The sequence below is a fragment of the Cynocephalus volans genome, chromosome 4 (genome assembly GCF_027409185.1).
Source record: "Cynocephalus volans isolate mCynVol1 chromosome 4, mCynVol1.pri, whole genome shotgun sequence".
In the NCBI taxonomy this organism is placed as follows: Eukaryota; Metazoa; Chordata; class Mammalia; order Dermoptera; family Cynocephalidae; genus Cynocephalus; species Cynocephalus volans.
Window position 1 is genome coordinate 148454640 of NC_084463.1, and position 20154 is coordinate 148474793.

A 20154-nucleotide genomic window follows, 5' to 3' on the forward strand; every position below is an offset into this window, starting at 1 on the left:
AGCTGAATTTATTTTTGTTTTCTAGACAGATCACATTGCTGTAAAAGAAATGATTGATTCATTTGCCTTTCTAGCCAATATGTTTTAAAAGAAATCCACTAGACATAAACACAAACATTTTAATTTCCTTAAATATTGGTTAGCAACAATGTGTCTTTGAAGAGCACCTTGGATGAGGAATCTGAAACTCATACTATTTCTCTATCATACCTTCAGCTTCCATAGTGAAGTAGATAAATGCTCCAATGAAACATGATTTGCAATAAAATATACCTTCATTTGTAAACTACCTTCTTGTCTGACAGGCAAGATCAGAGATATAAAGTGGTACCAGAAAATGATACTCACATGAGTATCATGGGAATTTAAGTTCACACACTGTTACAGTCATGAACCTGCAGTGATGTTTTTGTCAAGGATGGTGGTCACATAAGTTTATAATGACTGTGCCGTATAGCTTAGGTGTTTAGTAGGCTATACTATATAGGTTTGTGTAATCACACTCTACAATGTTCTCACAATGAAAATGTCACATAACAACACATTTCTCAGAATGCATCCCTTTTGTTAAGCAATGCATGACCTTACTTTGCTTACATAATTCATTTTTAAATTTCTTATATTACTTCTATTTCTTATATTACTTATTTACTGACATGATTCATATTTTGAATTGTATGTCATTGTATTCTGAATAGAATGAAAAATACAATGAAAAAGATTCATTTTTAAAATTTGTATATGAAATTAGTTCTATGACAAAATATTAAAAGGCCTTAGGTTTAATTTCAATTGATAATTATTTAATATATGTATATATATAGTGTCAAAAAACTGATATATGTACATCTTTTAAGAAAAAAAACATTTCTGGTTTGGTGTCCATTAAATGTTCCATGGTTATATTAAAAATTTGATTTTATACATCTCTATTTAGTTGTATAAATAAAAGTTGGAAATCATATTTCTTATGTATGCATCATTCACATATAATTAAAACTCCATGTAGTAGAGCAAGCTTTTTATGAAAATTTTGGCCATTTTTTGTATAAATAAAAAATTTTTCAAATGAATCTGTGATGGTATTTTTGTCATAATATAGACATTTGGCTTTTGTCTTATTCTAATCTTATTTGTTTATTCTCTTTTCAGCATATGGGTGTCTCCATATGACCAAAGGGTAGTATGTTTCATATCATGAATATAAATCATTTCTAAACCATTGAATTCACCTTGAAACTATGTACATTAGAGTTTCCATTCACTTGAAACACAATGGGTCTATAAAATGCTGAAGGAACAGTATAGTTCACTATCATGAAACTTCCCCCCTACCTATAGCTGATCTAGGATATAATTGTGTTTAAATAGCCATCACTTTCAGTCTCTTTAACTTTTTTTTTCTTTTTTGCCCATGCACTTATCTTATTCATATTCCACTGACTGAGAAATGTTATGAGGGTGATGGGGGTAAATTCCAGAAATAAAAACTTCTTTGTGGTAAATATAGTGATTTTATTCCTTTAGCAACAGCTTCAATACAGTAGTCCCCCTTACTCACAGGTTTACTCTCTGTGGTTTCAGTTACAGGTGGCTAACTGTGGTATAAAAATATCAAATAGAAAATTCCAGACATAAGCAATTCATGAGTGTTAAATTGCATGAGTGTGACGAAATCTTGTGCTTCCCCACTGCATCTTGCCTAGGACTTGAATCATCTTTTAGTCCAGCGTATCCATGTCATATACACTACACTCCTTTAGTCACTTAGTAGCAACATGGGTTTTCAGGTTTACTGTCGGGGTATCACAGTGCTTGTGTTCAGGTAATCATTATTTTTTTTAATAATGGCCACAAAGTGGAAGAACAGTGGAAATGCTGGTAAACTGGAAATGTGAAAGAGAAGTCCTAACATGTTTCCCTTAAGTAAAAAGGTGAAAGTTCTTGACTTAAGGAGGATAGAAAACAATCATATGCTGAGGTTGCTAAGTCCTACTATAAGAGGAAAGCTTCTCTTTATTTGTGAAATTGTGAAAAAGGAAAATAAAATCTGTGCTAGTTTTGCTGTTGCCCCTCAAACAGCAAAAGGTGCAGCCACAGTGTATGATAAGTGCTTAGTTAAGATTTAAAAGGCATTAAATTCGATTGTAGAAGACATGGACACCGATGGATAGTCTAGGGTATGGATGCTCAGGCATCCAGTGTGTGTGTGGTGGGGGGGGGTGTATTAAGACTTCATATGAAAACTTAAAATATTTGTCTAACTTTTCTCATTTTCTAATCAACTGAAAACAATTTTTAAATTTATTTTTAATTGAAATGTAATTGGTTATACCTGTTTATGGGGTAAAGTGTTGACTATCCGTATTTGTGTACAATGTGTGATGATCGAATCAATATTATTAACAGGTTCATCATTATAAATTGTAATTATTCTGTGTCTGTTATCTAATTTCTCTATAAACCCCTTCACCCATCCCCCTTTCCTGCCTCTAGTAACCATAGGCCTATTCTCATTTTCTGAAAATTCAATGTATTATTGTGATATTTATTTTCTTTCTTTCTTTCTTCCTTTCTTAGCACCCACTTATGAGTGAAGACATTCAGTATTTCTCTTTCTCTGCCTGGCTTATTTCACTTAATATAATTTTCTCCAAGCTCAAACATGTTAATGTGAATGGCAGAATTTCATTCTTTTTTATGTCTGATTAGTATTCCATTGTGTTTATATACCACACAACTACTGATAGAATTACCATAGGCTCCAGCAATCCCAATTCTGGCACATACTCAAAGGAAGGGAAATCCTCACGTTCAAGGGATACCTGCACTCTCATGTTCACCACAGCTCTATTTACAATAACCAAGATATAGAACCAAACTACAGGTCTATTGACAGATGACAGGATAAGGAAAATATGGTATGTATACATTTTAAAATGAAATAATTTTGACAAAGTTTTTTCCCATTTTTATTCAACCCAATCTCATGATGTAAGTGTGTTTGCTCTCATTTCAGTAACTATGAACATTAAGATGTATTTCATGCATAATGTAGCAAATTTAGGAATACTACTTAGGTGTGTACTTTCCACTATAATCTTTTTGTATTTAAATATTTCTATATTTCTATATTTACTTATCCTTGTGAATTTTAGATAATGCAATATGAGAAAAAGTGGTAGAAAATGTAACCAAAAATGAATGGGAACATAAACTGTGTTAGCAGAATATTGTTTAAACATGACAAATTTACCCAAAAATGAATGAAATCATTTGTTCCTTTCACTTAAACAGAGAAACGTATCCACTTGTGTCCAACAGCTTCATCACTGCTTATCCCATTCCTACCCAGGAAATGATGTTGCATTTCGAAGAAAAAAACATGAGAATATAGTTGCATGGCCTCTATTTTCAAAGGATATTGCTTTTATAAACTATCCATGAAACTGAAAGGGAAAGATTGTCAATAGAAGTGAATATGTACAGTATGAAGTTGAAGAACGTAACCAATGTCACCATGTTTATACTGACAGGCTTCACAGATGATTTTGAACTGCAAGTCATCCTATTTTTACTATTTCTTGCAATCTATCTTTTTACTCTGGTAGGAAATTTAGGACTGGTTGTATTGGTCATTAAGGATTCCAGGCTCCACAATCCCATGTACTATTTTCTGAGTGTTTTGTCAGTCTTGGACGCCTGCTATTCTACAACTGTCACTCCAAAAACATTGGTTAATTTCCTGGCAGATAACAAATCCATTTCAATATCTGGATGTGCAGCACAGATGCTTCTCCTAGCTGCTTTAGGAACAACGGAATGCTTTCTCTTGGCTGCAATGGCTTATGATCGCTATGTAGCCATCTGTAACCCACTTCTGTATTCAGTGAGCATGTCACCCAGAGTTTATCTGTCACTCATCATTGCTTCCTATGTTGGTGGCTTTTTAAATGCTACTACACACACAGTGGCCACATTCAGGTTGTCCTTCTGTGGATCCAATGTAATTAGACATTTCTTTTGTGATTTCCCTCCTCTCCTTGCTATTTCTTGCTCTGACACTCACATAAACCAGCTTCTACTCTTCTACTTTGCTGGATCTATTGAGATAGTCACTATCCTTATTGTCCTTATATCCTACAGTTTTATTCTGGTGGACATTCTGAAGATGCACTCTGCTGAAGGGAAGCTAAAAGTTTTCTCTACATGTGGCTCTCACCTAACTGGAGTGACAATTTATCATGGGACAATCCTCTTCATGTATGTGAGACCAAGTTCCAGCTATACTTTGGAGCATGATATGATAGTTTCAATATTTTACACCATTGTGATTCCCATGCTCAATCCCATCATCTACAGTTTGAGGAACAAAGATGTAAAAGAGGCAATGAAAAGATGGTTTGAGGGAAATTCATTTATAAATAAAATGCATTTTCAGCATTGAGTAAACATGAAAGAATGTTGGATGCCAGTTTATATTTCTATGGTCAGAAACTAGTGAAGGAAATGCCTTGTGTATAGATGATAGTGTTTGCATATTTTGGAATATTTCCAACTGAAGCATTAAGCAGCCCTTTAATAAAGTATCTTTAAAATTGAGAAAAATTGTCACTCATATCTCAATTACTATGTTCAGTGGTATCCATATTAAATATTCTTTCATTTGAGTAAATTGCTGTTGTTAGTCATTGTGTAATTTTTCACTTTCTATAAATAAAGTAAATCTTTAGGCTCGTGTTGATTGATATACACTCACTTTGCTTATAGTTAGTCTTCAGCACTCATTATGATGTTTCTTCCACATTCTGAAATCCCTGCAAAGAACTTCCCAAATGGGAAGTCTTTTCCTTTCATGCGCCTTCACACAGTGAGAACCATCCATGCTTCTTAACATGTTTTTGCTACATTTGGCTCAACATCATATAGTTTTATTCCATTACTGATGTCTTACTTAGTCACTGCTTAATTACAGAAATTAATTACATCTATTTTGAACCTACAAAAAATATACTGAGTCTAGATGGTAATATTTGCTGACAGTATACTTCAGGACTGGAAAACAAAAATAAAGTATGGCTTATAAAATAAAGTACAACTAAATTAGTACAATCATTATGGAAAGTTGTATGGAGGTTTCTCAAACAACTACAGATCGATCTACCATATGATCCAGCCATCCGACTACTGGTTAGACACCCAAAGGAATAAAATCATCATGTGGAAGAGACACCTGCACTCCCATTTTTATTGCAGCTCTATTTACAATAGTCAATATTAACTTAAATGCCCATTGAAGAATGACTGGTAAATGAAAATATGTAATACATGCACAATGGAATAATCATTCAGCTTTAGAAAAATAATGAAATTCTGCTATTTTCAGCAATGTGGAAGAGCTTGCAGAAAATTATATTAAGTGGAATAACCCAGGCACAGAAAGAGAAATACCATGTGTCTTTACTCATTAGTGGGAGCTAATATTTATTGATTGAATACAGCTCTTTGTCCTCTATTTTAAAATGATGGCTTAGGGAGAAAATACATATATTTTAATACTAGATAAGGACTCTTAAGATATGAAACAGAACCTTATATGATAACTCTGACACTGAGTTATAAATTAACTTCTCTAGGAACCAGTAAATTGTTTAATATTGCAACAGATCATGAAATATATTAAAGTATAATAAGGTAACATTACTGTATGTCTGTTGCAGAATAATCTGTCAGATGGATTTATATTCTTTAAATACATTATACTCTTGTGCTTTTCAAGTTATAAACTGCTGCATTTGAAGTGAATAAATTAAAAATGTTGAGATTACTGGAAGGTTATTATTCAAAGTAATAAGAAAGGTACAAAATGTTATAGACAAGGGAGACACATAAAAAGTTTAAAGCTTTGTACAACGTCATGAGTTAGGCAATTTTGTGAATCTTGAATGCAATTCTATAACTTACTCAGATGAAATGACATATACAACACAACATACAAAAACACAGACAAACATACACACACACATACACACATGCACAAGTGTTTAGGGCCATTATAGAGAAATTTGACATTTGTAAACAAAGGGAGCCCAACGTAATTTTTATGTTTCTTTAATTTCTAGATGCTCCCAATGACAGCCAGGCTGGAAACAACAGATCAAGGTTCAATTTCTCATGTAATAGATAAGCAAATTGAAGACTGGAGTAATGAAATAAGTTGCGTAATAATTCATTTACCTGTTTAAAAAATCATTGGAGATATTGCTACATGTATGTGGGATAGAAACTAAAACATAATTTGAGGGACTATATAACTATGAAGGGAAGCAAAGCAAAGGAAAATAATAAAGTATAAGGTTGTGATGAGGTTTTCACATATTTTAGAGAGTGTATAGAGTGTGCCTTCATGATGAGGTGATAACAGAGCCAAAAACTGAATAAAGTGAAGAAACATCATCCATGAACGACTTTAAAGATGAGGAGACAACAAAGGTTGCCAAGCATGTGAGTAAACACTGCTACAAAATAAGAGAATAAAAACAACAAAAAGAAATACTAAAAATAAAATTGGAAGAAACAGACAAGAAAGGAAGAAAAAATATAAAGAAAACTCTCATTAATATACTCAGAAACTTCCCTAAAACACTTCCTAAAAAATAAACAAACAAAAAACCAAATGCAAAATGAGCAACAGAAAAATAAATATAAGTGGATGATTTTTAAAAAATTTTCTGACAAAATTATATTAAAAAGAAAGTCTCTGGCTGTGCAAAAGCTTTTTAGTTTGATATAGTCACATTTGGCTATTTATCCTTATCCTACCTTTGCTTTAGAAGTCTTCTATATAATTTTTTGCCCACACCAGTGTTTTCAATCATTTCCCTTTGTTTTTTTGTTTGTTTGTTTGTTTGTTTTGTTGGTTGGTTGGTTCGTTGTTTTTTTTTTTTTCTTTTTTTTTTCTTTTTTTCTAGTAATTATATAGTTTCAGGTCTTACATTTAAGTCTAATATATTTTGAGTTGATTTTTGTATATGGTGAGATAGAGGTGTACTTTATTTCTTCTGCATATGGATGACCGGTTTTCCCAGCACTATTTATTGAAGAGGCTGTCCTTTTCTCATTGTGTGTTCTTGGCACTTTTGTCAAAAGTCAGATAGAAACAGTCAACAGAGTGAAGACACAACGTGCAGAATCTAATAAAATATTTGCAAACTATTCATTCAGTAAGCAATTAATATCCAGAATATATAAGTGACTCAAACAAGTCAATAGCAAAAATACAAATAATCTGGTTTTAAAATAGGCAAATTTCATGAATAAACATTTCTCAAAACAAGACATACAAATTGTCAACAGGTGTCATCTCTACCCCAGGGTGACAGAGATGCCAAAAAGATTACTCAAAGTCCATTTCTTCTGAGCAGGGAGAAGCACTGAAGGAGTTGATTTCCAGGAACCCTCAAGAGAGAGGCATCCCTTTGGAAATTAACATTGAACTGTGGTCTCATCTCAGTATTTATTCTCCAGGCCAGAAAGATACAGAAAAGGAACATGGGTGGTTACAAAAAGAACAGTAAAATAATTGTCATGGCAACAGTCATTAGGTTTAGTTGCACCAAGGACATCTGCCCTTGGAGCCAGCAATTTTGCTGGGTTATAGTTCTTTATCTACAACAGAGACTTCAGCCAGGGGAAAGTTTTCTGTCTTTTGCAAGCTTAACATTCCTATGTGTAATTTTAAAAAGTTAGTCTATACCTAAAATTACAGGACATTGGAAGCTAGGCCCTGTGAAATACATTTGCCTTTTTAATGTCAGTATAGTCCATAAACAGGCACATTAAAAATCTTCAACTTCACTATATCATCAGGGAAATGCAAACAAAAACCACAATGAGATATCATATCATCTCACCTCAGTTATAAATGGCTATTATCAAAAAACAAAAAATAAATGCTGTCAAAGATGCGGGGGAAAGAAGCTCTTATACCCTGTGGGTGGAAATGTAAATTAGTACAGCCATTGCAAAAAATAGCACAGAAGTTCCTCAAGAAACTGGAAATAGAACTATCATATGATCCAGCAATCCCATACTGAGTATTTATCTAAAGGAAAGAAAATTAGTATACCAGAGAGATACCTGTACCTCCAATGTTTACTGCAGCAGTATTCACAATAGGCAAGACATGGAATTAACCTAGGTGTCCATTGGAAGATGGATGATTAAAGAAAAGGTGCTACATAAACAAAATGGAATACTATACAGCTGTAAAAAGAATCAAATCCTGTCATTTGCAACAACACGAATAAGCCTGGAAAACATTATGTTAAGTGAAAAAAGCCAGACACAGAAAGATAAAACACCACATTTTCTCAGTCACATGTGGCAGCTAAAAGAAGTGAGCTTATAGAAGTAGAGAGCAGAATTGTGGTTCCTAGAGGCTTGGAAGTGTACAGGGGTGGGAGATAGAAAGACATTGGATAAGGGGTACAAAATTACAGCCAGACAGGAAGAATATTTTCTACTATTCTATAGCAGTGCTAGCAGTCTATAATAACAATAATTTATTGACTATTTTCAAATGCCTAGAAGAAAGGAGTTCAAATGTTCTCATTGCAAAGAAATGACAAATGTTTGCACTGATGTATAAGCTAATTAGCCTGACGATCATAATACAGTATATACGTAATCAAAATATTACTATGTACCTCATAAATATGTATAATTATTACATGTTAAAAATAAATTAATACAAATTAATAAGAATACATAGAAAAGGATCTTCATTAAATATTGAAAAAAGAGTTTGAAAGGTCAAGGCACCCAATAGCAGCAGTTTCTTGTTGGATCAGCAGGTTTGCTCCAGGTGCCAAATTAACAGGGTAAGGGAAGTTTTAACAAGACCTATCACATGTGGAACCCATGAATTTTCAAAATCCACTCCTGCAAAGATGGGATAATTTACTTATTGATTAATTCAGCAAAATCAAGTTGGAAAAATGGAAAAGCCCTTACATGTTCCGAGGAGCAGGTAAACAGCAACTCCCTCCCTCATCCAGTCTTGATGGTGTCACAAATGGACTGTGAAAGACTGAACAGGTGCTCTGGAGAATTGAGGATATCAGAAACATGCAGCACATGATCCCTTTCAGTAGGGCAGGTCTTCGCCTTAAGGAAGAAGATGAAACAAGGTCAACTGTGTAAAGCAGAAACCCTGGAAAGAAAAGACTAGTAAGAGAGGGGGATTCTGGAAGGTGTAGGTCTCAGACCATACTGTAGAGCAACATAAAATGACTAAAGTGCAGAGGACATCTTTGAAAGGCAAGGCCTGTCTACCTATGGTGCTCAAGAAACAACAGGTAGAAAGTGCTGATGACTCTAGCTCAGCTCTGAGAGTTATACAATACCATATTTAAGGGCATCATAAAATCATGAGAGTGATTCCCTGAGCATGAAACTGGAAAAATAAACCTTGATGCATTACCAACTTCATGTGCACCTCCTTCTGATATGCAAGATGCCCGTAGCATTTAAACATGGAGGGAGCAAGAGGATCACAGCTGAACTCCATTTAATGGTATTTAAATGCAGAAAGATAAAAGTAACCAAATAATGTTTTTAATGTTACTAATATCATAGCACAAAATAATGAAATGTAGCAAGCAAATAACTACTATATTAAATACATCTTAAAACAATGTAATACACATTAAAAAATGACTGAAGGGTAAAGAAAATCAAATATATCTGAAATGAGTGATTAGACATCACTAGGGTGCAAAAAAATGGTTCATAGAACTCACAATTATAAATGAAATGAAAAATGAAAATGTTGGATGTAATCAATAGGTATTTAGTAAAATACAATCTAGTCACCCTAGAGAGCATGAAAGGACAGAATATGGAAAGGAGTGGTATAAAAAGATGAATTTAAAGTAAAGAAAGAGAATTAAAAATTTGAGAGAAACTTAAAACCTAAATGCACTAAACTACAATTTTCAAAACATTAAGGCCATGAGTCATATACACATAAAATTAGTGCATAGCCAATATTTATTAACTGTCTCATTAGTGGGAGAATCAATAAGACTCATTTAAAGAGCATTTAGGGGCTTGCCATCTACCTCACTTGATTACAGCTTAGTGCTGATAACATCAAGGACCAAGATCCCATCCCTGTTCTGGCCAGATGCCAAAAAGAAAGAAAAAGAAGCTGAAGTGCTTTTAAATCAAAGGGGTTTATTGAACTTCTTAGAAAATGTACAGAAAAATAAGGACTTATATCTTTTTAATATTATTCTTGAAAATGTGCACAGAGAACAGTGTGTGTAATATAATTGTAGGACTTGATGGAAGTTTACAAGCAGAACATCACCCTGTGGCTAGGACCAAGATGAAGAAGCACAACATTGCCAGGATCCTCGAAAATTCCCATATACTTTCTTCTTTTCACAATCCTCCCATTGTGAAGCAAAGTGTAATTTATATGAAAAAGTTTTTACTGTTAGAATTATTATGTTTTAAGCCTAAAACCTCTACAAAATAACTGTTGGAATTGATAAATGATTTCAGCACAGTAGCAGGATACAAAATCAACACACAAAAATCAGTAGCATTTCTTTTCTCCAATAGTGAACATGCAGAACGAGAAATCAAGAAAGCCTGCCCATTTACAATAGCCACCAAAAAAATAAAATACTTAGGAATTGAGTTAACCAAGGAGGTGAAAAATCTCTATAATGAGAACTACAAACCACTGCTGAGAGAAATTAGAGAGGATACAAGAAGATGGAAAGATATTCCATGCTCTTGGATTGGAAGAATCAACATAGTGAAAATGTCCATACTACCCAAAGTGATATACAAATTCAACGCAATCCCCATCAAAATTCCAAAGACATTTTTCTCAGAAATGGAAAAAACTATTCAGATATTTATATGGAAGAATAAAAGACCACACATAGCCAAAGCAATGCTCAGCAAAAAAAATAAAGCTGGAGGCATAACACTACCTGACTTTAAGCTATACTACAAAGCTATAATAACCAAAACAGTATGGTACTGGCATAAAAACAGACACACTGACCAATGGAATAGAATAGAGAATCCAGAAATCAACCCACACACTTACTGCCATCTGATGTTTGACAAAGGCACCAAGCCTATTCACTGGGGAAGGGACTGCCTCTTCAGCAAGTGGTGCTGGGATAACTGGATATCGATATGCAGGAGAATGAAACTAGATCCATACCTCTCACCGTATACTAAAATCAACTCAAAATGGATTAAGGATTTAAATATACACCCTGAGACAATAAAACTTCTTAAAGAAAACATAGGAGAAACACTTCAGGAAATAGGACTGGGCACAGACTTCATGAATACGACCCCAAAAGCACGGGCAACCAAAGGAAAAATAAACAAATGGGATTATATCAAACTAAAAAGCTTCTGCACAGCAAAAGAAACAATTAAAAGAGTTAAAAGACAACCAACAGAGTGGGAGAAAATATTTGCAAAATATACATCTGACAAAGGATTAATATCCAGAATATATAAGGAACTCAAACAACTTTACAAGAAGAAAACAAGCAACCCAATTAAAAAATGGGCAAAAGAGCTAAGTAGGCATTTCTCTAAGGAAGATATACAAATGGCCAACAGACATATGAAAAAATGCTCAACATCACTCAGCATCTGGGAAATGCAAATCAAAACCACATTGAGATACCATCTAACCCCAGTTAGGATGGCTAAAATCCAAAAGACTATGAACGATAAATGCTGGCGAGGCTGCGGAGAAAAAGGAGCTCTCATACATTGTTGGTGGGACTGCAAAATGGTGCAGCCTCTATGGAAAATGGTATGGAGGTTCCTTAAACAATTGCAAATAGATCTACCGTACGACCCAGCCATCCCACTGTTGGGAATATAACCAGAGGAATGGAAATCATCAAGTCGAAGGTATACCTGTTCCCCAATGTTCATCGCAGCACTCTTTACAATAGCCAAGAGTTGGAACCAGCCCAAATGCCCATCATCAGATGAATGGATACGGAAAATGTGGTACATCTACACAATGGAATACTACTCAGCTATAAAAACGAATGAAATACTGCCATTTGCAACAACATGGATGGACCTTGAGAGAATTATATTAAGTGAAACAAGTCAGGCACAGAAAGAGAAATACCACATGTTCTCACTTATTGGAGGGAGCTAAAAATTAATATATAAATTCACACACACACACACACACACACACACACACACACACACACAAACCGGGGGGGGGGGAGGAAGGTATAACAACCACAATTATTTGAAGTTGATACAACAAGCAAACAGAAAGGACATTGTTGGGGGGGAGGGGGGAGGGAGAAGGGAGGGAGGTTTTGGTGATGGGGAGCAATAATCAGCTACAATGTATATCGACAAAATAAAATTTAAAAAATAAATAAATAAATAAATAAAGACAAAAAAAAAGAATACTAAAAAAAAAAAGAATTATTATGTTTTAATATAAATTTATAAAAATCCACTATCTATGGGTACCAATTATGTGAATTATGTCAGACACATACAATTGTGATAATACAATCAAACTACACATTTCCACCTTTGTAGAAAGTCCTTTTATACCTCTCTGTAGTCAATAACCTCCCTCAATCCTCCAGTCCTGGCAAAAACAGATGTTTTCTCCATTTTTGTATTTTTCCTTTGCCCATGCTGAATGTGATGAGTGGAATCACATTGCATGTGTGCTTTTGAGTTTGGCTTCCTCTACTGAGCACGATGTATTCCAGATCTATTCACATACTTCAGTGTATCAGGAGTATTATTCATCGCTGAGTAGTATTCCTTTCTATGATTGTACCACAGTTTATCCAGTCTCTTGTTGGTAGACATTTGGAGTATTTTCAGTTTGGAGATATTGTGGACATAGCTACTATAAACATTGGAATCCAAGTCTGTGTACATACATACATATGCTATTTCTCTAGACTAACTAACAGAGATTTCTGAGTCATTTTTATGAAAGTATATGTTTCACTTTACAATAAATTATCAGATTGTTTTTTAAAGTGGCTGCATCATTTGAATTCTTACCAGCCTTGGATGATAGTCTTAGGTACTCTGAATGTTTGAAAGTACTCTGTATTGTCAAATATTATGATATTTAAAAATTTTGCTCATTTTAACACGTATATAGAATTACATCATAATTTTAATTTAAATTCTTTTCAATTTGGTATTTAACATTTTTTTGAATGTATCTTCTGTGGTGAAGTATCTGTCCAAATTTATGCACATTTTTATTTTATTTTGTTTTCACATTATTCAGTTTTGAGAATTTCTTATATATTCTGGTTACATGTTCTTTACTAAGTAGCAAATGTTTTCTTCAAGTCTGTGAATAGTTTGTTCATTTTCTCAACAGTTGTCTTTCACAAAGCAGAAGATTTATATTGTGATGAAGTACAATATAGCATTCTTAACTTTGGTTCATGCAATTAGCGCTTTAAATAAAAATGTGCAATTAAGAAACTAACACATGGTCACACAGGTGTTTTTCTATGTTCTCTATAGAAATATTATATGTATAAGATTAGGTTTTGTATTAATGTCTGAGATTCATTTTGAAACTCATTTTATATATGACTTAAAGAATGAGTCGATGTCTTTTTCTAGCATAAGACTGTTAAAATTTTCTTTTTCTTTCTTTATTTTATATTGTTTATGAATATTCATGAGATACAAAGTTGATTGTAAGGCCAGATCCATACTGGCAGTATGCCCATTACCACAAATTGCATTTGTACACCATGACCCCCACCTAATTATCCCCAGCCTCCATCCCCTCCTTCTTTCCCCCCCACTCCACTTTGTATCCCCAGGTATATTCTGTCCCTCTGCAAGTCCAATGCACCACTGTGGTCTTTCTTTCCTTCCTTTTTTCTTTCTTAGCTCCCACTTATGAGCGAGTTCAAATTTTCTGGCACATTTTTGAAAAAGTCTATCTACCTCTGAATATTTTAGTTGGTATCTTTGTCAAAAATAAACTGACCTTATACCTGTGAATCTATTTCTAAATGCTTTATCTGTTCCATTGATTGAGCTATCTATTTTTTGTTGTTAATACCTTTGATTATTACATCTTTAAGGTAAGTAAATTAGATTGAGTATTCAAAATTTATTCTTTTTTAAAATTGTAATGACTTACTTTCTTTGCTTTTTCATATAAAATGTAGAAGCAACTTGTCAATTTCTGAAAATATAAAATTGAATTTTATCTATAGATAAATTTATGATTTCAATTAATTAATTCATAGATGACCCACAATTGGGCTCTCTGCCTGCCAATATTAGCTTTCTTTCTTTTTTCATAGTCAGATTTTATAACCAACATTTTCTATGCCCTAACTCAGTCTCTCAGTGTGGAGACTAGTCATTCATGTATTTTCCACAATTTTTCCAAGAGTTTCTATGTATATAGCCAGGTACCAGGTTACACATTAGAGTATAGGATTCCAAAGACAAGACCCTATATAGCTTTAAAAGTTTCATCTTCATCTGCCAGAGCTCTATATTCTAATGTTCTGTTACATAGAATATTATTGCTTTATGTATACTGATCCTTCTCTCCTGTCAGTATTTCCTACTCATGTACTTATATCTTATTACTCTACTAAACATTCAGTACACTTAAATCTATTTCTCATAGTACTTAGAAGTGTAGCAGTTTAAAGTTATATTTAACTTTATTAAGACTGTAAATTTCATCATAGATTATGCTTCTAAATTCTTTTATTATGCACATGTTTATAAGAATTCCACAGAATTCACAATTAACATTCCTGGGAAAATGAAGCTCAGTTCCGTAGAGTGCCAGTTGTTTTCCCAATGGCACATAACTATTCAGCATCAGAGTCAGGAGTATGTTCTCTGTCATTAGATTTCTTTTCTACTGCAGGATCGTTTTCTTATTTCTTTTCTTATTAATCAAATGCCAAAGCTCATTCATGTAATCATTATTATAACATACTTTCAGAACCCATTCACTTTTTTACTATAAAAAATCATCCTTACCTTTCTGTCCCAGAAGAGTTAATGGTTTTCTTCTCTGAGCATCCCAGTGGACTTTAAAAAGAGCTTGAGAAGTTGATATAAGAATCCAAATACACAGTACTCTTAATATTCCTTAATTGACTGAGAAGTTTATTTTCATAGGTAAGAGGAAAACTTTATATCACTTATAAAATATTTTAGATGCCGTAACCTTAAATATGAAATTACAGCATATGCCTTAATATATAAATTGAAGACAGTGAATTTTACTTAACTCAAAATTGGATTACAAATTAAATCACATGCCTTCTAGGGAACATAGCAGGGTAAATTAGAAGGATTCCCTAGATATTTTGATGAATAGAGCTGTAAAATAAATATCTGCCTTATTTGTTTGTTTCTTTGTTTGTTTGTTTCATTTAAGATAACAGTCAAACAATGGGCAGTAGATTGAAGAGATATATTAAAACTTAAGAAAATATTAGATGGAGAGAAAATTAACTTTCAACCAACTATTGGATGTATTTCAATTTGGGATCATATTTTTTTCTGATGTAATATAACAAAAAAAATAAATTTATTTTACTAGTTAGCTAATTGATTTACAGGGAACTTTAATTTATTTTATAATTTCATTTTCTGTTTAAATCTAATTTATTTTTAAAAGAGTTGTAGTATGCAAGTCGTATGCATTAAAGTATGAAGTATGCATGTTGTATTATGTCTAAGGAATAGCTTTGCCATGTTATGGCATGTCACAATGAGTTTTCAATATGGTTATGTGGAAATAGTGCAGAGGATGACCTTAGGGATACCTGGGCAAGAGTACAGGCTCTGCTAGTCGGTAACTGTGTGACCTCAGTCAAAGTATAGGTGTAGCTGGGCATCAGTTTTTAAAATTTACACAAGGTGCTGTATTATATAATTTGCACATTGCTTTGTAGACTACGTATGATAATGAACACAAAATTTCTATCTTAATAATATGTGGTAGCTGCTTTCATACTTTTCTACCTTAGTGTTTGTAATACTGTTCTCATGGTTGTCTCATACTCTATGCTTTTTGACCATAAGACCTGAGAAACTGAATTGATTTTCTTTTTCTAGAAAGATTATATTGCTTTAGAAGAAACGATCTATTCATTTGCCTTTCTAGCCATTATCTTTTAAAAGAAATCAGCTAGACGTAAACACAAACAATTTAATTTCCTTAAATATTAGTTAACAATAATGCCTCTTTGAAGAGCAGCTTGGATGAAGAATCTAACCCTCATACTATTTCTCTATCATACCTTCAGCTTCCATAGTGAAGTAGATAAATGCTCCAATGAAGCATGATTTGTAATAAAATATACCTTCATTCATAATCTACCTTCTTGTCTGACAGGCAAGATCAGAGATGTAAAGTGTTACCAGAAAATTAGATTGACAAGAGTATCAGGGGAATTTAAGTTCACGCACTATTACAGTCATGAACCTCATAGTGATATTTTGGTCAAAGATGGTGGTCACAAGATTATAATGGCTGTGCCATACAGCTTAGGTGTGTAGTAGTCCATACCATCTAGGTTTGTGTAAGTACACTGTATAATGTTCTTACAATGGCAGAATCATGTAACAATGCGGTTCTCAGAATACATTCCTATTGATAAGCAATGCATAAGCTTACTTTACTGACATGTCCACAGGCATAATACAATGACAAAGATTCATTTTAAAATTTCTTATATGACAACATATTGAATGGCACTGTGTTTTATCTTAGTAGAAAATTGTTTTAATATATATTTATTATCATATAACATATTATACATAGCTTTTAAGAAAAAATATTTCTGGTTTGGTGTCCATTAAATGTTCAATGCTTACATTAAACATTGGACTCTATAAATATCTATTTAGTTGTATAAATAAAAGTTGGAATTCATATTTCCTATGTATGCATCATTCACATATAATTAAAAGTTCATGTGGTAGAACAAGTTATTTATGAAAATGTTGGCCAATTTTTGTTTATTTGTGTTTTGGAAGGTAAATAACTTCCAAAATCACTCTGTCACTAGGTTCTAAATATTCCATACAGAGTTATAGATTCCAAATATGATTCATTTTTCTTTCACAATTGTCTTGTCTCAGACACATCAGGAAAGTAAAGGTTAGAATTGCAACGTATCTGAAATTTGCCCTGTGTGTGTAAGTCAAAATGTATTGTGTAATGGATTCCTTTAGTAGACTACCTGTTAGCATATTCTTCAAAATTTGTTTTCACATTTTTTTCTTTTAACTGTGATCCTTTCCCTATTTGTCTAATTTCTGTTTGTCCTGACTCTACAGTAAATATTTTTGTATATATTTCACTGATTCTTGTGAGAGAGATGAAAGAGAGAGAGAGAGACAGAGAGGAAGGGAGGGAGGGAGGAAAGGACAGAAGGCTGGGGGAGAAAGAGAGAGAATAGGATTTTTTTTAAAAAACATAAATGCATTTTTTTGACATCCAAGCAGTACATTAATATATATTTTCACTCTTTATTGATTGCTCTATATGCTACTTTATTAATATAATTATTCAAAATAAATTACTCCTTAATATGTGTGCTCTCATAAAAAATTTGTAGGTTGTATTTAAAAAGAAATCAGAATTAAACTTGATTGTTTTATCTTTACTATACCATTTTTAATAATTAAAGGAGCAAATTTTTTGTTATCTTTTTGGCTCCATATTTATGAAGCTGTTTATTCTATAAGTTAGAAATACTTTCAAATTAATCTGTGATGGTATTTCTGTCATAATATAGACATTTGCCATTTGTCTTATTCTAATCTTACATGTTTATTATCTTTTTGGCATATGGGTGTCTCCAGATGACCAAATGGTATTATGTTTCACATCATGAATATAAATCATTTGCAAATGACTGAATTCACCATGAGCCTATGTACATCAGAGTCTCCATTCATTTGAAACTCAATTGGTCTATAAAATGCTGAAGGAAAAACAAAGTTCACTATCATGAAACTTCCCCCCTACCTATAACAGATCCAGAATTTAATTGTGTTTGAATAGCCATGGCTTTCAGTCTCTTTAACTTTTTTTTCATTTTTTACACATGCACTTTTCTTATTGATATTCTATGACTGAGAAATGTTATGAGGATGTCGCGAGTAAATTCCAGAAATAAAAATTGCTTTGTGGTAAATATAGTGATTTTATTCTTTTAGCAATAGCTTCTATACAGTAGACCCCTTATTCATAGGTTTGCTTTCTGTGGTTTTAGTTACAGATGGTCAACTGTGTTGCAAAAATATCATATGGAACCTTCCACATGTAAACAATTGTAAGTTTTAAATTGCTTGCAATTCAAGTAGTGTGATGAAATCCTGTGCCTCCCCACTCCATCTTGCCTGGGACTTGAATCATCTTTTAGTCCAGTGTATCCATGTCATATGCACTACACTCCTTTAGTCACTTAGTAGCTGCCTAGTTTTTCAGATTGAGTGTCATGGTATCACAGTGCTTGTGTTCAAGTAACCATTATTTTACCTAATAATGCCCCAAAAGTGGAAGAGTAGTGATGCTGGCAATTCTGATATGTCAAAGAGAAGTCTTAACATGTTTCCTTCAAGTGAAAAGTGAACATTCTTGACTTAAGAAGGATAGAAAACAATCATATGCTGAGGTTGCTAAGTCCTACCATAAGAGGAAATCTTCCCTTTATTTGTGAAATTGTGAAAAAGCAAAAAAGAAAAAAGAAATCTGTGCTAGTTTTGCTGTTGCCCCTCAAACAGCAAAAGGTGCAGCCACAGTGTATGATAAATGCTTAGTTAAGATTTAAAAGGTGTTAAATTTGGTTGTGGAAGACATGGACACCCATGGATAGTCGAGGGTTCAGTACTATCCATGGCTCAGGCATCCAGTGTGTGTGTGTGGGGGGGGGCGTCTTAAGACTCCATATGAAATTGTCTAACTTATCTCATTTTCTAGTCAACTGAAAACATTTTTTAAAATTTATTTTTAATTGAAATGTAATTGGTTATACCTGTTTATGGGGTAAAGAGTTGACTATCAGTATTTGTGTACAATGTTTGATGATCAAATCAATATTATTAGCATGTTCATCATTACAAATTATAATTATTCTTTGTGTCCCTTATCTAATTTCTCTCTAAACCCCTTCCCCTCTCCCTTTCCCACCCCTAGTAACCATAGGCCTGTTCTCACCTTCTGAAATTTCAATGTATTATTGTGATATTTCTTTCTTTCTTTCTTTCTTAGCTTACAAATGAGGACATCCAGTGTTTCTTTTTCTCTGCCTGGCTTATTTCACTTAACACAATTTTCTCCAAGCTCATCCATGTTGCTGCAAACAGAACTTAATTCTTTTTTATGTCTGATAAGTATTCCATTGTTTATGTATACCACACAACTACTGATATAATTACTATATGATCTAGCAATCCTACTTCTGGTACGTACCCAAAGAAGTGAAAATCCTCAAGGTGAAGGGATACTTACACTCTCACATTCATCGCAGGTCTATTTACAATAACCAAGATACAGAACCAAACTAAAAGTCCATTGACAGATGACTGGATAAGGAAAATTTGGCACATATGCATTTAAAAATTAAATAATTTTGACAAAGTTTTTTCACATTTTTATTCAACCCAATCTTATGATGTAAGAGTGGTTGCTCTCACTTCAGTGATTATGAACACTAAATAAATGTATTTCATAGATAATGCAGCAAATTTAGGAATACTACTCAGGTGTGTACTTTCCACCATAACCTTTTTGTATTTAAATATTTATATATTTCTATATTTATTTATCTTTGTGAATTTTAGATAATGTAATGTGAGAACAAGCGGTAGAAAATGTAACTGAAAATAAATGAGAACATAAACCATGTTGTCAGACTATTGTTTAATACATGACAAATTTAGCCAAAAATGAATGAAATCATTTGTTCCCTTTACTTATACAGCAAAATGTATATGCATGTGTCCAACTTCTTCATCACTGCCTATTCTGTTACTACCCAGGAAATGATGTTACACTTCGAAGAAACAAACATGAGAATATAG

At 33.1% G+C, this 20154-nt stretch overlaps 1 protein-coding gene across 1 annotated transcript; it reads left to right on the plus strand.

The window, feature by feature from the left end:
- Positions 1–3442: 3442 nt before the first annotated feature.
- On the plus strand, positions 3443–4447 carry LOC134376495 (olfactory receptor 5T9-like; the record flags this gene model as incomplete). The annotated part of the gene is made up of 1 exon (XM_063095023.1): positions 3443–4447. A coding segment is annotated over one exon (1005 nt), but the record flags the coding sequence as incomplete, so codon positions are not given.
- Positions 4448–20154: the final 15707 nt, after the last annotated feature.